The 16,795-nt window shown below is 30.7% G+C and overlaps 3 protein-coding genes across 5 annotated transcripts; 1 reads left to right on the top strand and 2 right to left on the bottom strand.

The window, feature by feature from the left end:
• Window positions 1-1,766: 1,766 nt before the first annotated feature.
• Window positions 1,767-8,047, bottom strand: LOC117231970 (vacuolar protein sorting-associated protein 35-like). 3 transcript variants are annotated; one of them, XM_033491011.1, is made up of 13 exons: window positions 6,934-8,047; window positions 6,684-6,846; window positions 5,208-5,406; window positions 5,003-5,126; window positions 4,700-4,895; window positions 4,439-4,633; window positions 4,281-4,364; window positions 3,971-4,207; window positions 3,599-3,747; window positions 3,046-3,532; window positions 2,555-2,974; window positions 2,251-2,394; window positions 1,767-2,183 (listed from the first exon to the last, which is right to left on the bottom strand). In XM_033491011.1, the coding sequence occupies exons 1-13, from the start codon at window positions 7,806-7,808 to the stop codon at window positions 2,004-2,006; spliced, it is 3,453 nt and encodes a 1,150-aa protein (XP_033346902.1). In that variant the 5' UTR covers window positions 7,809-8,047; the 3' UTR covers window positions 1,767-2,003. The 3 variants fall into 3 exon arrangements, with proteins under 3 accessions (XP_033346902.1, XP_033346900.1, XP_033346901.1); XM_033491009.1 differs by lacking the exons at window positions 6,684-6,846; window positions 6,934-8,047 and adding an exon at window positions 6,004-6,135 and having other exon boundaries at window positions 5,208-5,427; XM_033491010.1 differs by lacking the exons at window positions 6,684-6,846; window positions 6,934-8,047 and adding an exon at window positions 6,004-6,135 and having other exon boundaries at window positions 2,004-2,183.
• Window positions 8,048-8,119: 72 nt separating this feature from the next.
• On the top strand, window positions 8,120-15,163 carry LOC117231969 (multidrug resistance-associated protein 7). Its single transcript, XM_033491007.1, has 17 exons — window positions 8,120-8,159; window positions 8,437-8,586; window positions 8,659-9,414; window positions 9,618-9,875; window positions 9,952-10,225; window positions 10,303-10,526; window positions 10,610-10,847; window positions 10,938-11,206; window positions 11,288-11,518; window positions 11,581-11,792; window positions 11,865-12,720; window positions 12,796-13,022; window positions 13,088-13,594; window positions 13,658-13,849; window positions 13,932-14,175; window positions 14,253-14,392; window positions 14,456-15,163. The coding sequence occupies exons 2-17, from the start codon at window positions 8,446-8,448 to the stop codon at window positions 14,571-14,573; spliced, it is 4,887 nt and encodes a 1,628-aa protein (XP_033346898.1). The 5' UTR covers window positions 8,120-8,159; window positions 8,437-8,445; the 3' UTR covers window positions 14,574-15,163.
• On the bottom strand, window positions 14,867-16,122 carry LOC117231971 (EF-hand calcium-binding domain-containing protein 11-like). Its single transcript, XM_033491012.1, has 4 exons — window positions 15,495-16,122; window positions 15,328-15,423; window positions 15,121-15,256; window positions 14,867-15,066 (listed from the first exon to the last, which is right to left on the bottom strand). Exons 1-4 carry the CDS (start codon window positions 15,528-15,530, stop codon window positions 14,906-14,908), a joined length of 429 nt encoding a protein of 142 aa, XP_033346903.1. The 5' UTR covers window positions 15,531-16,122; the 3' UTR covers window positions 14,867-14,905.
• Between the last annotated feature and the right edge of the window lie 673 nt (window positions 16,123-16,795).

The following is a 16,795-nucleotide window of genomic DNA, read 5'->3' as shown; positions in this document are numbered from 1 at the left end:
CAATTAATTACATATGTATGCAATGATGCAAAATAGACAATGATGTATACACGTACAACATTTTATAGTTTAGTTTTATGCTTAGACTTCGTTTAGCTTAAACTCCGTTAAATTTATACAGAGATTAATTCTCAGCTCAGATAGTCAACGTGGGATGCGTGCTTTTAATTTTAATTAATCATTTGATAGATATATCTTAGTAAATTGTAAACACCCGTCATAGGACGCCGTGAAATATCATGAGGACATCGTGGGATGTATATTTAGATTTAATTAATTTAGCGATATATATATAAAGCAGTTCTGAACTTTTCACTTTAAGTCAAACAATGTATCTTCGTAAAAAAGGCACGCACAATATACTTATATATATTATATATATATATATATATATATATATATATATATATATATATATATATATATATATATATATATATATATATATATATATATATATATAACAGTGCCTATATATAACTGTATATAATATAAATATATATATATACTAACTGTTATATATATATGTATATTGTGCGTAATTGTGTGTAAGTATATATATATATATATAAGTATATTTTTTTACGAAGATACGTTGTTTGACTTAAAGCGAAAAGTTCAAAACTGCTTTATCTAATATCAAATATTAAATTATGTATGAAATAGAACAATTGATTTAACAAAATGTTTATAGTTTCAGTTTTTAAAAATTTCCCTCGAATTTAAAATCTTTGATACAAAAAGGTTGCCAATAGGGTTGCGATCTAATGTACCTAATGTACCTCAGATTAGTATCTAATATCTATCTTTAGTATCTACAGGTATCTATCTTTAGTTCAGCTTTACTTTTAAGTAGGTTTCAGTTGTAAGATCTAGATTAAGTTAATTTTAAACCTCATTATTGTATAACAAGGGATAACGAGGAAGTTATTATTTATTTTAGTCTTAAATCTTAGTCTTAAGTCTTACTTTTAAATCGGGTCACAATGTTAATTTTAAGCCTTAGTTTGGACAGATCGATGTACTTGATTGATATATATTTATCCGCAGAAGCAAGCTTTTGGTGATCTTTTTGTTCCTTTCGTTGATCTTTTACTCTTTCCACTGGCCGTAATCTATCTGTTTGGGTTATCGATAAATTGTATTGCGAGTTTCTGAATCAGACTATCTATACTTGATAATATACATATAATTAATAACTTATTTGAGAATATAAAAATGAAAATAGAAAAGATTAAAAAATTTACATTTTTATGTTTCATGCGTATGAGACTACAATTTTATTTGAAACTAATTAAACGAATCGTCTAATTATGTGTAATGTACATGTGTAATATACGTAATTTGTGTACAGTATTTTATTATTTTGATAATGTGTCATGCTTTCTCAAATATTGTAAAAGTATAAAATTCTATACTTCGTTGTCGATTATGGGATATCGTGTTCTGCATATATTTTATTTAGAATTTCATACATGGTTCTAGTTTTAATTCTAACTGGTATTATACTGTATCGGTAACATCGCATGTGACGCGAAAATGGTAACGGGGTCAAGTGACCTCCAAGACGTGGATCGCGAAAAAGCATCGCAAGTCACGTCTATTCTATTAGAACTATTCTATTAAGACGATTAAATCAATAGATGTAAAAAAATATTGTTCTATTGTATTCATAAAACAGAAATATGTGTGTGTATGTCGCTAATCTATCTTTTGATAAAAATCATTGATTTAACATTTGTAAAAAGTATTGTTCATTATGCCAGTGAGGTAATAAAAATAGTTCAATTTGACAACATTTTGTTAAAACAAATATACAGATTATATTTCATGAGTCAACAAATGAATTGCGATACATTATTAACAATTTTTGTAAGCAAACTGATGTGGTTTAAATTGTGGTGATCTATACCTAGTAAGCGTTTATCTTTAGAATTTATATTCATTTCGTAAAATAATTGGTAGATGCTTTATGTACAAAATTATCGCATACAATAGTTACATTAAAGAACAAGTCCTTGATACGATAGACCATCCGTTTCTGGAGATTCCATTCTATTCCTTAAATGTTCTAATGTATTAGCTAAATGTTTTTGAATTTGTTCTGTTTCTTCACTAACTTCTAGGTTGGGGAGTTCTTCTTTAATCTTTGCGATCACTTGATTTACAATATCAACAGTGAACTGAAAATAAATAGCTGTTAAGATATATACATTAATAAAAGCTCTCAAGAACATCAGTAATTCTTACCGTAGTATTGTCTTTCTCATAGAAATAAATGTAATGATTTAATAGTTCTACATACAATTGTACTTGAACTGAAGTATCCATGCACTGATTTGCAATTTTGATACCTTTTCTTAAACATTCTAATACCCTAGATTTATTTTGCATCTAAAATAATTGCGCAATTATATTTGATTATATTTTTTAATAATACTATTAAATGCTACACATGTATAATCATATTTACATATTACTAAGAATATACATATATATATATATTCTTATATATATATATATATTACTAAGAATATATATACATAACACTCACCTCTTTTCCACCGGTTGCTAATGATTTTCCAGACCAGAATATATGAGAGCAAATAGCAATTCCTCTACATTGATCTGGTTTTCTTAATAATTTGCTAGCATATAAAACACATTGATTGCGTATTGGTTCTGCATTTTCTTCACAAAAACAACTCATTTGCTCAAATGTAGCAATGATCAATGTAATAGCTGCTAACTGCGCCTTAGAATCACTTATTTCATCTTCATATATTGAAAATGCTTGACTCATAAATTCATAAGCAACCATCTCAAAATTATCAAAACGAATTTCTCCTATTGCTATTGCACCCTGAAGAAATAATCTCAATGGCAGTTCGGCCAGTTCTGCCTTCATTAAAGCTGTAATAGTTGCATGACAGAATTGAAAGATTTTTTGACATTTTTTCTGCCACATTTCATCCTACAAAAACAGAAAATTAAGTTAATCGTCTAATCTAAATGTTACAGCAAGTAAGTTAGTAATTTATTAACTTGATCCTTTAATCCCTTATATGTGAAAGCAAGTTGGTAAGCTTGAAATACAATTGGTGGTAGAGTATATTTTATTCTCTTATTTCCACCAGCACTAAAATGTTTTCTGGCTGCGCTTAATATCATATATTGTTGATCAGCTGTCTCAGACTTAAAATGATGTATTAATCTACCAAGAAGACCCTGTTCTTCTGCAAAGTCTTCAGGATCTTCTTCTATATTGGGTTGATCTGGTTGGTCTTGTACCAATGGAGATACCATAGAAAGAACTGCATCTACTTGTTCTTGAGTTGGTATTAAAGTCTCATTTTCTAAAATGTTTGTTATTATATAAATAGCTAATAACTTTCTGCCTTCATAGTCAAAGTAATCTAGTAATGGAGCAAAATGCTCAAGCTTCAAAACAGTTAAGATGTTTTTATAGTTATCTATTGGAATTTTCATTAGTCTCACTAATTCTCTTGATACAGCACTATTATACTCAAGCCTGAAAATTTATTAAATTCGTTACATAATTACGTTTAAAAACTTAATTCTATTGTATTATACATACTTATCTACATTCTGCTTTTGGAATATTTGAACAGTTGTTAACAAAACTTTATCCACATAGTTTACTCTATCAGGATAACACTTATGTGCTAAATTAATGAGGGCTACTTGAAGAGAAACTATGTCCTCTGGGGGCATATCTTGTCTAGTCTGCAAATGATAACTAATTTTAACAATAAAAAAGATTATTAATTCAGTAAATATTACTAAAAATAATTCTCAGACTTAAACTAGGTGAGTAAGGATAACTTATATATTGGTAAGTGATCACATTAATATCAAATCTATGTAGTACTTCATCATCACAGAAATTATAAATTCAGTAAAATTTAGTTAATACTATACATCCTTCTATTTCACAAATTATATTTACCTGTATAATTATAGCTATCTGATCACTGAAAACATCAAAAAGTTTTACATCCTGTGGAATTCCTGGCACTTGATTAGGACTTCCTGGTCCTCCCACACCATCTGATCTTTGACTAAATGCTGCAAGACGGTCTATTAACGAAATAATTATATTTTTTACATTTACACCATTCTGCAACTCAGCGCAAGATTTTAAAAATGCATTTAAAGTTTGTAGATGAAATTCATCAGGAAAAACCTAAATAAAAATATGGATATATTATTAATTATACTACACTGTTACTTCAAACATTTTTCGTTATTTTAATTACTTGTATTATGCACTCCATAAGATATTCTTGAGCAATTGCATCTCTGCAACTGACTACTTGTTCTAGAATGCCTGGTAAAACACGCTAAAAACCATTATTATTAGCCAATAACAAACGCTTTTTAATAATTCAACAAATTAAATGTATTTAAGATCAACCTTTTTGTATTTCTCTAAAGTAACTGATTCCAACTGGCTAAGTCGTACAAGATTAGTTCCCACTAATATTCTAAGTTCTTCTCTTTCTCTTTCCCTTCTTTCTCTATCTCTAGTATGACCTTGATGTTGCATGCGTACCCATAATTTATTCATTTCAGCGAAATTCATCAAGACAAAGTCTATACTGTCACGGACCTAAGAAAGAATAATTATTTGCTTTTGCATAATTGCATAATTTGTATAATTTGCTTTTATACATACACTTCCATCTTCATCATCTTCTTCAGCAACATCGGGTAAAATGTTACGAGTGCACTGTAGTAGGTAATTCCTTAAAAAGAGACCCCTTAAAGGATGCTGAACTCCTCTACACATTTCTACCAAATCTCTTAATAAGTCTCTTTTTAATCCAGGTGTTGTTTTGATATATACTAATCCAACAGTGATAAGTAGATACCTATAAGAATATATATATTATCAGGATATCATGATTAATAGCATATTAACTATGCAAACTTAATGCGCATAATGTATACTGGCATGATACTTCTATAATAAACTTACAGTCTGGGTACAATATTTCCAACATATTGCACTAATTCATATAAATCTGTAACTTTTCTCCCTTTCTGAAATTCATCTAACAAATAAAGTTCTAAATGTCTTAGTTCATCAGTAATAGCCATATCTAACATTAAATGTAAAGAAAAATATATTGTTGTTATCTTATTATTAAAAGTAATTAGTTATTTAAAATTAATAAGGATACATAATTCATAGTAACTTTTTGGACTTAAAAGAGATGTTCGAAGTTCTCCTAACATTGTAGCTGCATGTTTTAATGCATCCATCAATTTGGATTTGTCCAAACAGTGTTTCATTTGAAAAGCTTGTACTTTAACCACACCAATTGCATCTTCAAGTAGTTTTTCTTGCTCTTCTACTCCCGTTATAGCAGGTGTCATTGGCTGCGAGAAAAATAAAGATACCTACCAGGAACACCAGGTAGTACCATGCTAGGTAAGCCACTCAATGCAAGCATGCACCATTTTATGCTTCTATGATAGAAAAGAAGCAAGGAGGAACTAATCTACTATATTATATCTATAAAACTAACCCATTAATATTTATAAAACGAAAGAATTACATAAATTATGCAACAAGCAAATAATCCTCTGATTTTACAATGCATTTATAATAAAAATGTACTATAATTAAAATATTCTTGATGCAGGTTTCAAGTTTTATTATTTTTGATACAATGTTTGATTAAAGTTAGAGGTTATAATTTTAGCAAAATATTATTAAATAAAAGAAAATGTATTATTAAAATGACTTTTCTATCGCACTTAATAAAAGATTAAAAAATGTCAGACGGACCTTAAACATTCACTGAAATGTTCAATATAAACAACGAAATTTTGACGACAGTTAACCTTCATGACACTAAAATAATTTTGCTAAGGATAATTTCTTATATTTTCGTTCGAATTCGATTGGCATATAATGGACTGTTTCCATAAGCAAGGATTTAACATGCTTTTTAAGTTTAAATTTATGCTTACCATTTTCTTTTTCTTAAAAAAAACTCTACACTTATTTCCCGCACTTGAAACACCCACCGCTGAAAGTGACACGCTCCATATGAACTGTATATATATACTAGTATATGTAATTATCATGGACATAGAAATATATATTCCTACAGATATGTACTTTGTAGTAATTACAAATATGTACTTCGAATTAGATGTACTGATATACAAAGACTAATATTTGTATATATTATACATACATACATATATATATATATATATATATATATATATATATATATATATATATAATATTTGTTGTTATAACAGATAAAATTATTTCTATTTATATTGAACTATAAAAAAGGTTTCTCTTAATAATTCATGATATTTAATCATAAATATTGATTTTATAATTTTCCTCTACTAAATTGAATATTTATCAAGATCTTAATTATTTTATTTAGTAGATAATGTGCTTATGATATCATTGATTGAAGGAGTAAATAAATGTTCATACTTTTATAGATTTTATACTTTTTTATTTATAAATATTACATGTACAAGATTACATCTGAGAGTATTCATCATATACGAGATTATCCAAGGGGAGCCTATCTGTAGCAACCTGCTCCTATTGAATAAACAATCTTTTTATGAATCAGAACTTTTAATATGAACTGATCATAAACTGTGAAATATCAATTAACCTTCAATGATTTCATATATATATCCAGTTCATCCTCAGTCTCAGTTTCATTTGTATCTTCAGTTGGACCTATAGTTTCAGGTGATTCTGAATCAAAATATTTATCTTCTTCATCTTGTGTTCTTATATCTATGTTGTCATATGCTTCATTGTCATCAACAGTGCTGGAAAGATATAAAAAAATATATTTATAATGTACAAACAATAAACTAAAATCCCATTATGAAATTAAATATTATACTTATAAATACCTGTAATCAAAATCTAAATCTTTCCCATCCAAAAAGCTTTGGTACATATTTGTCACAAATTCTTGTTTTAATACTTGCTTTTCAGATTTTGAAATGCAATGTGGCTTTTTTACTGCTTCATTTTTATGTTCTATTTCATTCTCTAAGCTGGATGTTTTACCCCAATATGTAGTTTTTTCTTCATTATCCTTTGAATCATATATATCCTCTTGTTCTTCATCTGTATCATTTTCCTCTATTACATTTTGTTCTTCTTCCTCTTGTAATTTTTGTTTCATTTTTAAATTATCCCGTTCAATATTTTCCATTAATAAATTCACAAAAGTAATATTTTTAGTATCTATATTATCCCTAAGTTTCTTTTGTTCCTCAGTCATATATTGTCCAATTAAATGTTCGTATAACAATGGATTTCTTTTCATCATTTCAGTTTCACTAAAGTATTCCCCTTTTTCTATTAATGTTTTTAAGGCCTGGTATCTTCTATTTCTAACATCTGTTTGTCTTTTTGAGTTGTTGAAATATCTTTGTAATCTATTACAATGATAAGCGACTTCATAATCTTCATCTTTACAGTTTTCGAAAAACTTTAAGTGTTCTTTTTTCATATAATGACCAAATTTGGACAAGAATAAACAGTAACTTTTTTTAAGAATATTACGTGCAATTATTAGCTTTTCTTTAAAAGTTAAATCTGGATCATCTTTTTGTTGACTCTTAAAAATTGCCTTACTTTTTGCTATATGATGCAACAGTTCCTCTTTTAAATTTTTATCCACTTCATTTAAAGAAGTTTGTTGAGAATCATTTTCGTTATTTTTGTAATCTACAGTCATATCCGGGGCATTATTTTGTGTATCTTCTTGCTTATTCATGTTTAATCACACTGTTTTATTTGATAACCACAATTTTAACATAATTCAATCAGTACGATTAATTTATTGATTTGTATTACATCTCATATATTGTAATTCTACATTTACTGGCGACGTAAATCATTTTTAAAATAATGCTTTTGTTTTTATTTTTAATTTAATGTATGTTTTTTATACAATCCATATCATATACGTCATCGACACTGGCTGTCATCAAAAATCTAACCTACAAGTTTGCTTTGATATGAGACTGTATAATTCGAAATATGATGCACCACGATATATATAATAAATATTAAGATACATATATATATATATATTAGTTTATAAACTCAAATACATATTTCATCAGTAAGTACATTATAATATGGCAAATCTGTTATGTTATTGTAGGTTGTCTCTTAATTATTATTTCAAACAATGTTTGCAAACAAATTGGTATTTGGAATAACAGATAAGAAATTTTACAAAATAATAAGTGCTTAGTTGTTAATTATGTGCAATAGGAATTTCATACTTCTACAACTTATTACAAAGTAGATATTGTGTCTACATAAGTAGGCATTGATTCTTCTGTAATATACTTTGTTTTACAAAGGTGCATTTTTTAGTTTGAACTTATTTGTAGATTTTAAATATGGATAGGTGGTTAACTGATGATGATGAAGAAACATGGAAATGGAATTGGACAGAATTATGTGGATACAGTGGAGGCATTAAGCCTTTAAATCCAGATACCCATGATCTTGATATTTGCTTTCAACAACTTTGTCTCCAGGTAATTCATTGACACTGATGTTTCATGTGCATAAATCATACATATTATAATATCTTTTAAAATACTTTTTAGATTCCAGTTTTAATCTGTATCGCTATAATTTCTGCTTATCACTGTGGAAAAAGAAACATATATCCTATTCGTCATTTTGGCTCTAATTATGTTATAAAGTTGAGACTTATAATTACAGTGTGCCTTATAATTCTTCCTATACTTAGAGCATATATTATTCTTAGTAATACTGTTCTTGCTCCACCAAAGCATGTATTATCTAGTAATGATCAGATACAAGAATATATTATGACATCAACTAAAAAGCCAGATGTATCTTTGGAGGATTCAAGTATATTACATCATATACAAGATGAATGGAATCGTACTATTGATTTTGCAAAATCAATTCTTTTCCCAAAGAACAGCATTCAGAATATCACCGAATCTTCTGTTATTTCTAACACACAAGAATATGGTCTAATATTAACTGCAGTCAAAGATAAAGTTACATCAGCTAAACCTATTGACTACCTTGTGGCAGGTACTGAAGGATTAGCATGGGTTGTTCATCTTTGTTTCATAACAAGCTTAAGAAGAGGAAGGAATTTTAATCCACGTGGCCCAGTTTCACTTCGGGCATTAATATTTTTATTGATTGTTATTTCTACATTGCTGTTAAGAAGTCATATCAAGTACAATCCTCAAAATGATGTTCTACCAAATTTGTCATTGGGATTCAGTATCAGTGTCGTCACTCTATTAATACTTTATGCTATAACATTGATACCCAGTCATAGTAATTTACAAGATATGAGATCATCTCAATTTAATGAAGTAAGTTATTATAAGTTGTTTATTTCCAAATATAGTGGTTCATATTATCAGTGATTAGTGTTTTTTGTTTGCTTATCAGTGTAAGAGATTTCAGACATCTGCTACTAAATGTATGTGCTGTTACCAAATTGACTATGATATCTAAAATCATGGATTATTAAGTAAATATAGATATCACAAATCAATGAGAAATATGTTTATAGATAGGAGAACAAACTGCACTATTGAGTACTCCTAATTCTTCTTATGTAAGATTTCCCGAAGGGCAGGACCCAATTTATCTTGGGACTGCTATGGAGGATGCAACCACATCTTCCAAACTTATATTTCGTTGGGTAAATTCATTAATGGAAAAGGGTATTCATGGTTTATTAAATCATTCAGATGATTTATTTGATTTACCGGAATATATCAGCACTAATACAATTAATCAAAAGATCGACAAGCATCTACAAAATATGGTAAATGTAATATTATACTTTTTCAACTATGTTAATGACCAAAATAGTTACTTTTACATTTATAAATACATTGTAGCCAAATGATATAACTAATCAAGTAGAAAATTTTGAGTCAATATCAGAAGCACATGTTCAAACAGTTACAAACAAAATGACCTTGTTTAACTTATTGCATAAATGCTTTGGTTGGGAGTTTTATTCTGTTGGAATATTAAAATTTATCACTGACTCTACTTCATTTATGGGACCATTAATACTGAGCAAATTAATCGGTTTTATTGAAGACAAAAATGAACCTGTCTTATATGGATACCTATATGCATCATTAATATTTATAAGTGCTTTAATAGGTAGGTATTCATAAAACTGACTAATCCTTGAATAAGGAATATGTTTGCTGGAGGCCCTAACGATTTTCTTATTTTAGGAGCATTTTGTAATACTCATTTCACCTTCTGGATGTCAGTAGTTGGTTTAAAAATTCGTTGTACAGTTGTAACTTTGTTATATAGAAAGATTTTGCACTCTTCAAATATCCAATTGAAGCAGCAATTTAATTTTGGTGAAATTGCTAATTTTATGAGTACGGATAGTGATAGACTTGTTAACAGTTGTGCAAGTTTTCATGCATTTTGGAGTATACCATTACAAGTAATTTCTTATTTTATTCTATAGCTCTATTAAAAATCGATTTATGAGCACTTAATATACTTCTATATTTATATGTTTTTCAGTTAATTGTAACATTATATCTTCTATACAAGCTAATAGGAGTTTCATTCTTAGCTGGAATTGCTTTTGCAATAATACTTATACCTATAAATAAAGCGATAGCAACTCAAATTGGAAAATATAGCACGAAATTAATGGAATGTAAAGATCAAAGGGTGAGACTTGTAGGAGAAACATTACGTGGAATAACTACGATTAAATTAAATGTGTGGGAAGACCATTTTTTGCGCAATATATCAAGTTAGTGAATCTTCAGAAATACGAATTTGTTTTTTTATCATTCTCTCATCTTCGTACATGATATTTTATGTTTTCGTTTTTTTTATACAGAATTGCGTGAAAATGAGATTAAATATTTACGGGGTAGAAAATATCTAGATGCTTTATGTGTTTACTTTTGGGCTACAACACCTGTATTGATATCTATATTAACATTTGCTACGTATGTACTCCTTGGACATGAACTTGATGCAAAGACAGTATTTACTAGTATGGCATTATTGAACATGTTAATAGCTCCACTAAATGCATTTCCATGGGTTTTGAATGGTCTTACAGAAGCTTGGGTATCACTTAAGAGAATTCAGAAAATGTTAGATGTGAGTTAAGGTTGCAGTTTAGTTGCGTTTTATAGGCTTAAAATTGATTAAAAAATATTAATTAAGTTCAACTTAATATAGTTACCAGATGCGGATATGTCATCATATTATTCAAAACCACCGCCTGGAATAGATTTAGTGCTTCAGGATACAATGTTTAGCATAAACACAGATCAAAATATAGAACAAAATGGTCTTACTACTCCTAAAGATGTCACAAGCCCATCTGGTAGTTCAGAGTCTAGAAAGATTGTTACCTTTGAAGATGATGCTATTTTTAGTCTACATGACATTAATATTACTGTTCCAAAGGTAATAACATTGCAATCTATTTTAATTGAATTAAATTTTATGAATTGTGTACTTTGTTCTAGGGACACTTAATTGGTATTATAGGAGAAGTAGGTAGCGGAAAATCACTACTTTTAGATGGTATTTTAGGTGAAATTATTAAAGTTCGTGGTACGATAGCAGTAAATGACATCGAAAACGGTTTTGCGTATGTAAAACAAAATCCGTGGTTGCAACGTGGTACAATTCGAGACAACATTCTTTTTGGGAAATCATATGATTACAATAAATATAAGTAAGTATTGATGAATTGTATTTGAGAAAAAATATTGCAGTATTCGTAATTTAAGTAAATTATTTATAACAGGAATATTTTGAAAGCATGTGCTCTCAGTGCTGATTTAAATTCCTTGCCTAAGAAAGATCTAACACCTATTGGTGAGGCAGGAAACACGTTAAGTGGAGGTCAAAAGACAAGAATTTCTTTGGCACGTGCTGTTTATGCGGATAAAGATATTTATTTATTAGACGATGTTTTAGCGACTTTAGATCCAAAAGTTGCTAATTATATATTTAAACGTGTTATTATGGGTTTACTGAATAACAAAACAAGATTGTTATGTACTCATCAAACTCGATATTTAATGTATGCAAATTTAGTAATAGAAATGTCAAAAGGCAGAATCATTAATCAGGGTAAACCAAGTGACATGTTACCTGATATAGAAGATTACTTATTATCTTCAGAGTCTATAGAGCCAGACTTAGACAGCATATCCATAAATGATTTACCAAGAGAACTAAATCAAACTGATAAAAACAAAAAGGATCCCTTGCTTGATGAAGAATATAAAGAAAAAGGCAAAGTTCAACTTGGTGTATATAATTGTTACATAAAAGCAATAGGATATTATTTAGCAATTTCAATAATGCTCTCTATGTTCCTAATGCAAAGTTCCAAAAACGTCACGGATTTATGGCTTTCTTATTGGGTTACTCACAGTAACAAAAGTGTAACTAATATCACAGACAGCTCACCAACTTTACGATTAAATCATGTCTTTGACAATTATAATATAAGCACTAATTATTATTTAACGGTATATTCGCTATTAGCTGTATTTAATACATTATTCACATTAATGAGAGCATTTATGTTTGCATATGGTGGAATTCAAGCAGCAATTTCTATACACAAACAACTTTTAAAGGTTGTAGTACGGGTATGTAAGCTTCATAAAAAATACCTAATATCATGCTAAAATATATAGCCCGAATAACATAGGATATTTCCTTAGGCTAAAGCTGTATTTTTTGATATTCAACCATTTGGAAGAATTCTAAATAGGTTTTCGTCCGACACATATACAGTCGATGATAGTCTTCCTTTCATCGCTAATATATTATTCGCTCAGCTATTTGGATTGATTGCAACAGTTATTGTCATAGCCTATGGAATACCGTGGATACTTTTGGTACTGGCGCCATTAATACCGGTTTATCATTGGATTCAAAATCATTATAGGTGTGTTGCTTGAAACATTACGCGAATGTGTCTCGAATCACATGTTATTTTATTAAAATTTTTAGATTAACATCGAGAGAATTGAAGCGTTTATCTAGTGCCGCACTTTCACCATTATATGCACATTTTAATGAAACTCTACATGGACTATCTACCATTAGAGCTTTTCGCATGGTATCTCGCTTCAAACAAGCAAACGAACTCTTGTTAGAAATCAGTCAAAAAGCGCAGTTTGCGTCGTTTGCAGTAAGCCAGTGGCTTGCATTAAGATTACAACTCATTGGAGTAGCACTTTTAGCAGGAGTGAGCAATATAGCAGTTTTACAACATCAATATGACATTGCGGACCCTGGTTTAATAGGTCTTATTATTACTTACACATTGTCCGTGACTGGGCTGCTATCTGGCGTAGTAAACGCATTTGTTGAAACGGAGAGGGAAATGATCGCGGTTGAACGTGTAAAACAGTATTTAGAGAATGTTCCAGTAGAAACTGCGAAAGGAGAAAATCCACCATATGCTTGGCCGAGTCAAGGTGTAATTGAATTTAGGAACGTCGTTTTAAAATATAGGTAATTAACACAACTAATTAAATGCTATTATTCAGTATTATAATCGATGTTTAAACCATGCAGAGAGCATTTAGTGCCATCATTGAATGGCATATCATTTGTCACGAGGCCAGCAGAAAAAATTGGAATTGTTGGTCGTACAGGTGCTGGTAAAAGTTCCCTGTTTGCTTCATTATTTAGATTGACGGAAGTAACTTCCGGGAGCATATTGATCGATAACGTGAACATACGAACCTTACAACTAAATGCAATAAGGTAAGTTGCGTCAAACTAGTTACCCAATTTAAGAAATGATTAATTTATCAGTATAGACAAGTAAGAGTTTAAATCATTTCAGATCTCGATTAGCTATCATACCTCAAAATCCATTTTTATTTTCGGGTACGATACGAGAAAATCTTGATCCGCTAAATCAATATCCAGACTTACAAATATATAAAGCTCTCGAGAAATGCAAAATTCATTCGTTGGTACATCGTTTAGGGGGTCTTGGTGCTACTTTAAATGAAAGTGGTAACAATTTTAGTGCAGGACAAAGGCAATTGTTGTGTTTAGTCAGAGCAATTTTACATAACGCTAAGGTATTATCAAGTTTTTAAATTGGAAATACAAGATAATTTATTTTATATAATTTTTAATTATTAATCTATTCTTATAGATCGTCTGTATCGATGAAGCTACGGCAAACGTTGATCAAGAAACGGACAAGTTTATTCAAGCGACAATAAAGTCTTCCTTCCAGACCGCTACAGTACTCACTATAGCGCATAGGATAAGGACGATCATGTACTGTGATAGGTATGTTAGTTTTACAGTTTACTCTAAACGTGTATGTTTGATACGTATCTTTTTTTATTTTAGAGTTCTTGTAATGGGAGATGGCGAAGTTTTAGAATTTGAAGAACCGAATTTATTGATTCAAAATGTTAATTCCCATTTCTATCATTTAGTAAGCCAAGAATTTTCTGATAAGGAATGAACGTTCTAAGACTAGATATGTTTCATCCAAATATATTTATTTTTTCTTACGCAACGAACTTTTTACAAGTACGTAGTCTTATAATGTGACACGGTATTAGTTATTTTTACTGCATATAGCATAACGCACCTTGTACATCATCGGTAAGAAATTTGTATTTTGTCCTATCATAATTATTAAATAAATCGTAATTATTTTCGTACGAATATAATCTATAAGAATATAAATAATGTGCTAATTTAGTAAACGTATTAGGAGATTACGATACAAGACAAATATTTGATTTTTTATTGTTTTATACTTAAGATATTTGTACTAAGTCAGACTACCTCTTATGTTGTCGGTAATGTACGTAAAAATTCATAAAAATCGATATATCCTTTTCTGTAACGATCTAATTCTTTGAACATCGTTTGCCATATTGTCGGTAATACTTTCAAGTTGACAGACTTGCTTGCAGAATAGAAGTCATCCAATATTAAATATCCTTTATCTACAACAGAGGCTCCTTGATGTCATTGAAAACTCTATTATTAACAATACCTACGATCCTTATCCAGTAAAGCGAATAATAAATCTGCATTAACGTATGAATCATCCTTTTTACTCTTCTTGAACACCCATGATTCAAACTCTCCGTACAGAATTCTCTCGGTAGACTGAAAAATCTGCTTCACTTCCGTCTACAGATCAAGACAACAATTAAACTTTTTTTAAGCAAAAAATTATTTTCTTCTTAAAAAAAGGACTTTACTTTGTTCGGGCGACATCCGAAGACAACAGTCATCGCTATTTTATACTCTCGTTTGCTCAAAGATCCCCTTCCATCAACGTCGGCATAGTTAAAGGCCTGAAATCAAATTTCAAATCACCAAAATTTCGGATATTACAACTATTACCGCGATCGAATCTCCATCTTACAATGCTCGCGCGATCCTTGATGCCGTTTGGCTTCATCTCGGCCTTCCCGAATGGATCCGGCTAGAATGAAACTTTCTTGAACGATTTCCATATTAAGCAATTTGATGAAAGCGAGGTGTTGCCTGCAGTCGCGTAATAGCGTAATAAGAGGCAGAAGGTATCGGTCTTTCACGCGAGGAGCTCGGCCGACACGCATTATATTGTAATTAAAGCGGTGTCTCTCCTTTCAGGCTGTGGTATTTTGTAATATTCATCGCGGGGCCAATTAACGCCGCCGCGGGACACGTACACGCGTGCTTCTGCGGCTGTGTGCGCCCGATGACATAACGCGTCTGCTATATCCGGCATTCAACGGACGTTTTCGCGGCCTCTGTTACCGTTCTTCGTCGCTGAAAACTAATGAGCTGTAACCCCGGCTGACTTTACTTCCCGGTTTTTAATTACCCGCCATTTAAATCCGTTTATTCCTTTTTTTCTGTTCCACGCATATACGTATATCGTAATGGGGACGATATTATTTTTCACGCGCATCCGCTCGATGAAACAGGCTAATACGACGACAGGCCAGTACGATTATTTATATGGCGTTAATGATGTACGTTTCGCACGATCGTCCGTCGTACGTTCTCACCGCGATATCGACGACAGTTTAAACAAAACATATACCTCGCAGATGTTGTGTTTATTTCTTAACGACGATTTCATACGAGGCTAAACGTTTCTACGTGTGACAGAATTCTGATAAAATCTGTACGGTTGAACGATCGTATCGATTCGGAGAGTTCCTTCGAGACAAACTGAACTATGACCAACGATAGGCGCTCTTTTGTCAAAGGTACCACGTTTCAATAACGCAGTTTCCTTGTCTGCAATCCGTTCGAGTTTCGTGCCCCTTTGGAAGTAACGAATCAAGTAATTTTCATAATTCTTCGTCTCTCCGCGATTCTCAGGGCGACGCGCCGTCACAGATGGGAATCTAGCGTGGCGGCAGGAGCTCTGTTTTTTTTTTTTTTCTTTTTTGCTCTTTATAGACGCGACGACGAGCCGCCTTTGAAACACGTGTGCTTCCGGCGCAAAGCACAGGCAATCTCGGCTTAAAAGCGGAGCCTTATGGTGTCGTCGTGTCATCGGCCGATACTCTTCGGCAGATTATAAAATGCGCGTAGGTAAACGTTCGTAAAGAATAAGTTTACGGTATGGATATTTCATCCATCGTAAAACAGAAGTTTACAGTACGGTATCGCATTTTCTGCCATTGAGGAAGAGGAAGTTCCGCTGCAGCATCGCAGGGTTTACGTGTA

The sequence above is a fragment of the Bombus vosnesenskii genome, unplaced genomic scaffold (genome assembly GCF_011952255.1).
Source record: "Bombus vosnesenskii isolate JDL3184/JDL3185 unplaced genomic scaffold, Bvos_JDL3184-5_v1.1 scf7180000013277, whole genome shotgun sequence".
NCBI lineage: Eukaryota > Metazoa > Arthropoda > Insecta > Hymenoptera > Apidae > Bombus > Bombus vosnesenskii.
The sequence above is the reverse complement of the archived record's forward strand: the minus strand, read 5'-3'. Positions and strand labels throughout refer to the sequence as shown.

Coding starts and splice junctions, on each gene's coding strand:
- LOC117231970 (XM_033491011.1), bottom strand. CDS start 7,808: ATGAATAAGCAAGAAGATACACAAAATAATGCCCCGGATATGACTGTA. Junction 5,407..6,683: donor TATATATGAAATCATTGAAG/GTTAATTGATAT, acceptor TTTTTCTCGCAG/CCAATGACACCTGCTATAAC. Junction 2,184..2,250: donor ATGAGAAAGACAATACTACG/GTAAGAATTACT, acceptor ATTTATTTTCAG/TTCACTGTTGATATTGTAAA.
- LOC117231969 (XM_033491007.1), top strand. CDS start 8,446: ATGGATAGGTGGTTAACTGATGATGATGAAGAAACATGGAAATGGAAT. Junction 9,415..9,617: donor GATCATCTCAATTTAATGAA/GTAAGTTATTAT, acceptor ATATGTTTATAG/ATAGGAGAACAAACTGCACT. Junction 14,176..14,252: donor CAATTTTACATAACGCTAAG/GTATTATCAAGT, acceptor CTATTCTTATAG/ATCGTCTGTATCGATGAAGC.
- LOC117231971 (XM_033491012.1), bottom strand. CDS start 15,530: ATGAAGCCAAACGGCATCAAGGATCGCGCGAGCATT. Junction 15,424..15,494: donor TCAAGGATCGCGCGAGCATT/GTAAGATGGAGA, acceptor ATTTGATTTCAG/GCCTTTAACTATGCCGACGT. Junction 15,257..15,327: donor TCGGATGTCGCCCGAACAAA/GTAAAGTCCTTT, acceptor CTTGATCTGTAG/ACGGAAGTGAAGCAGATTTT.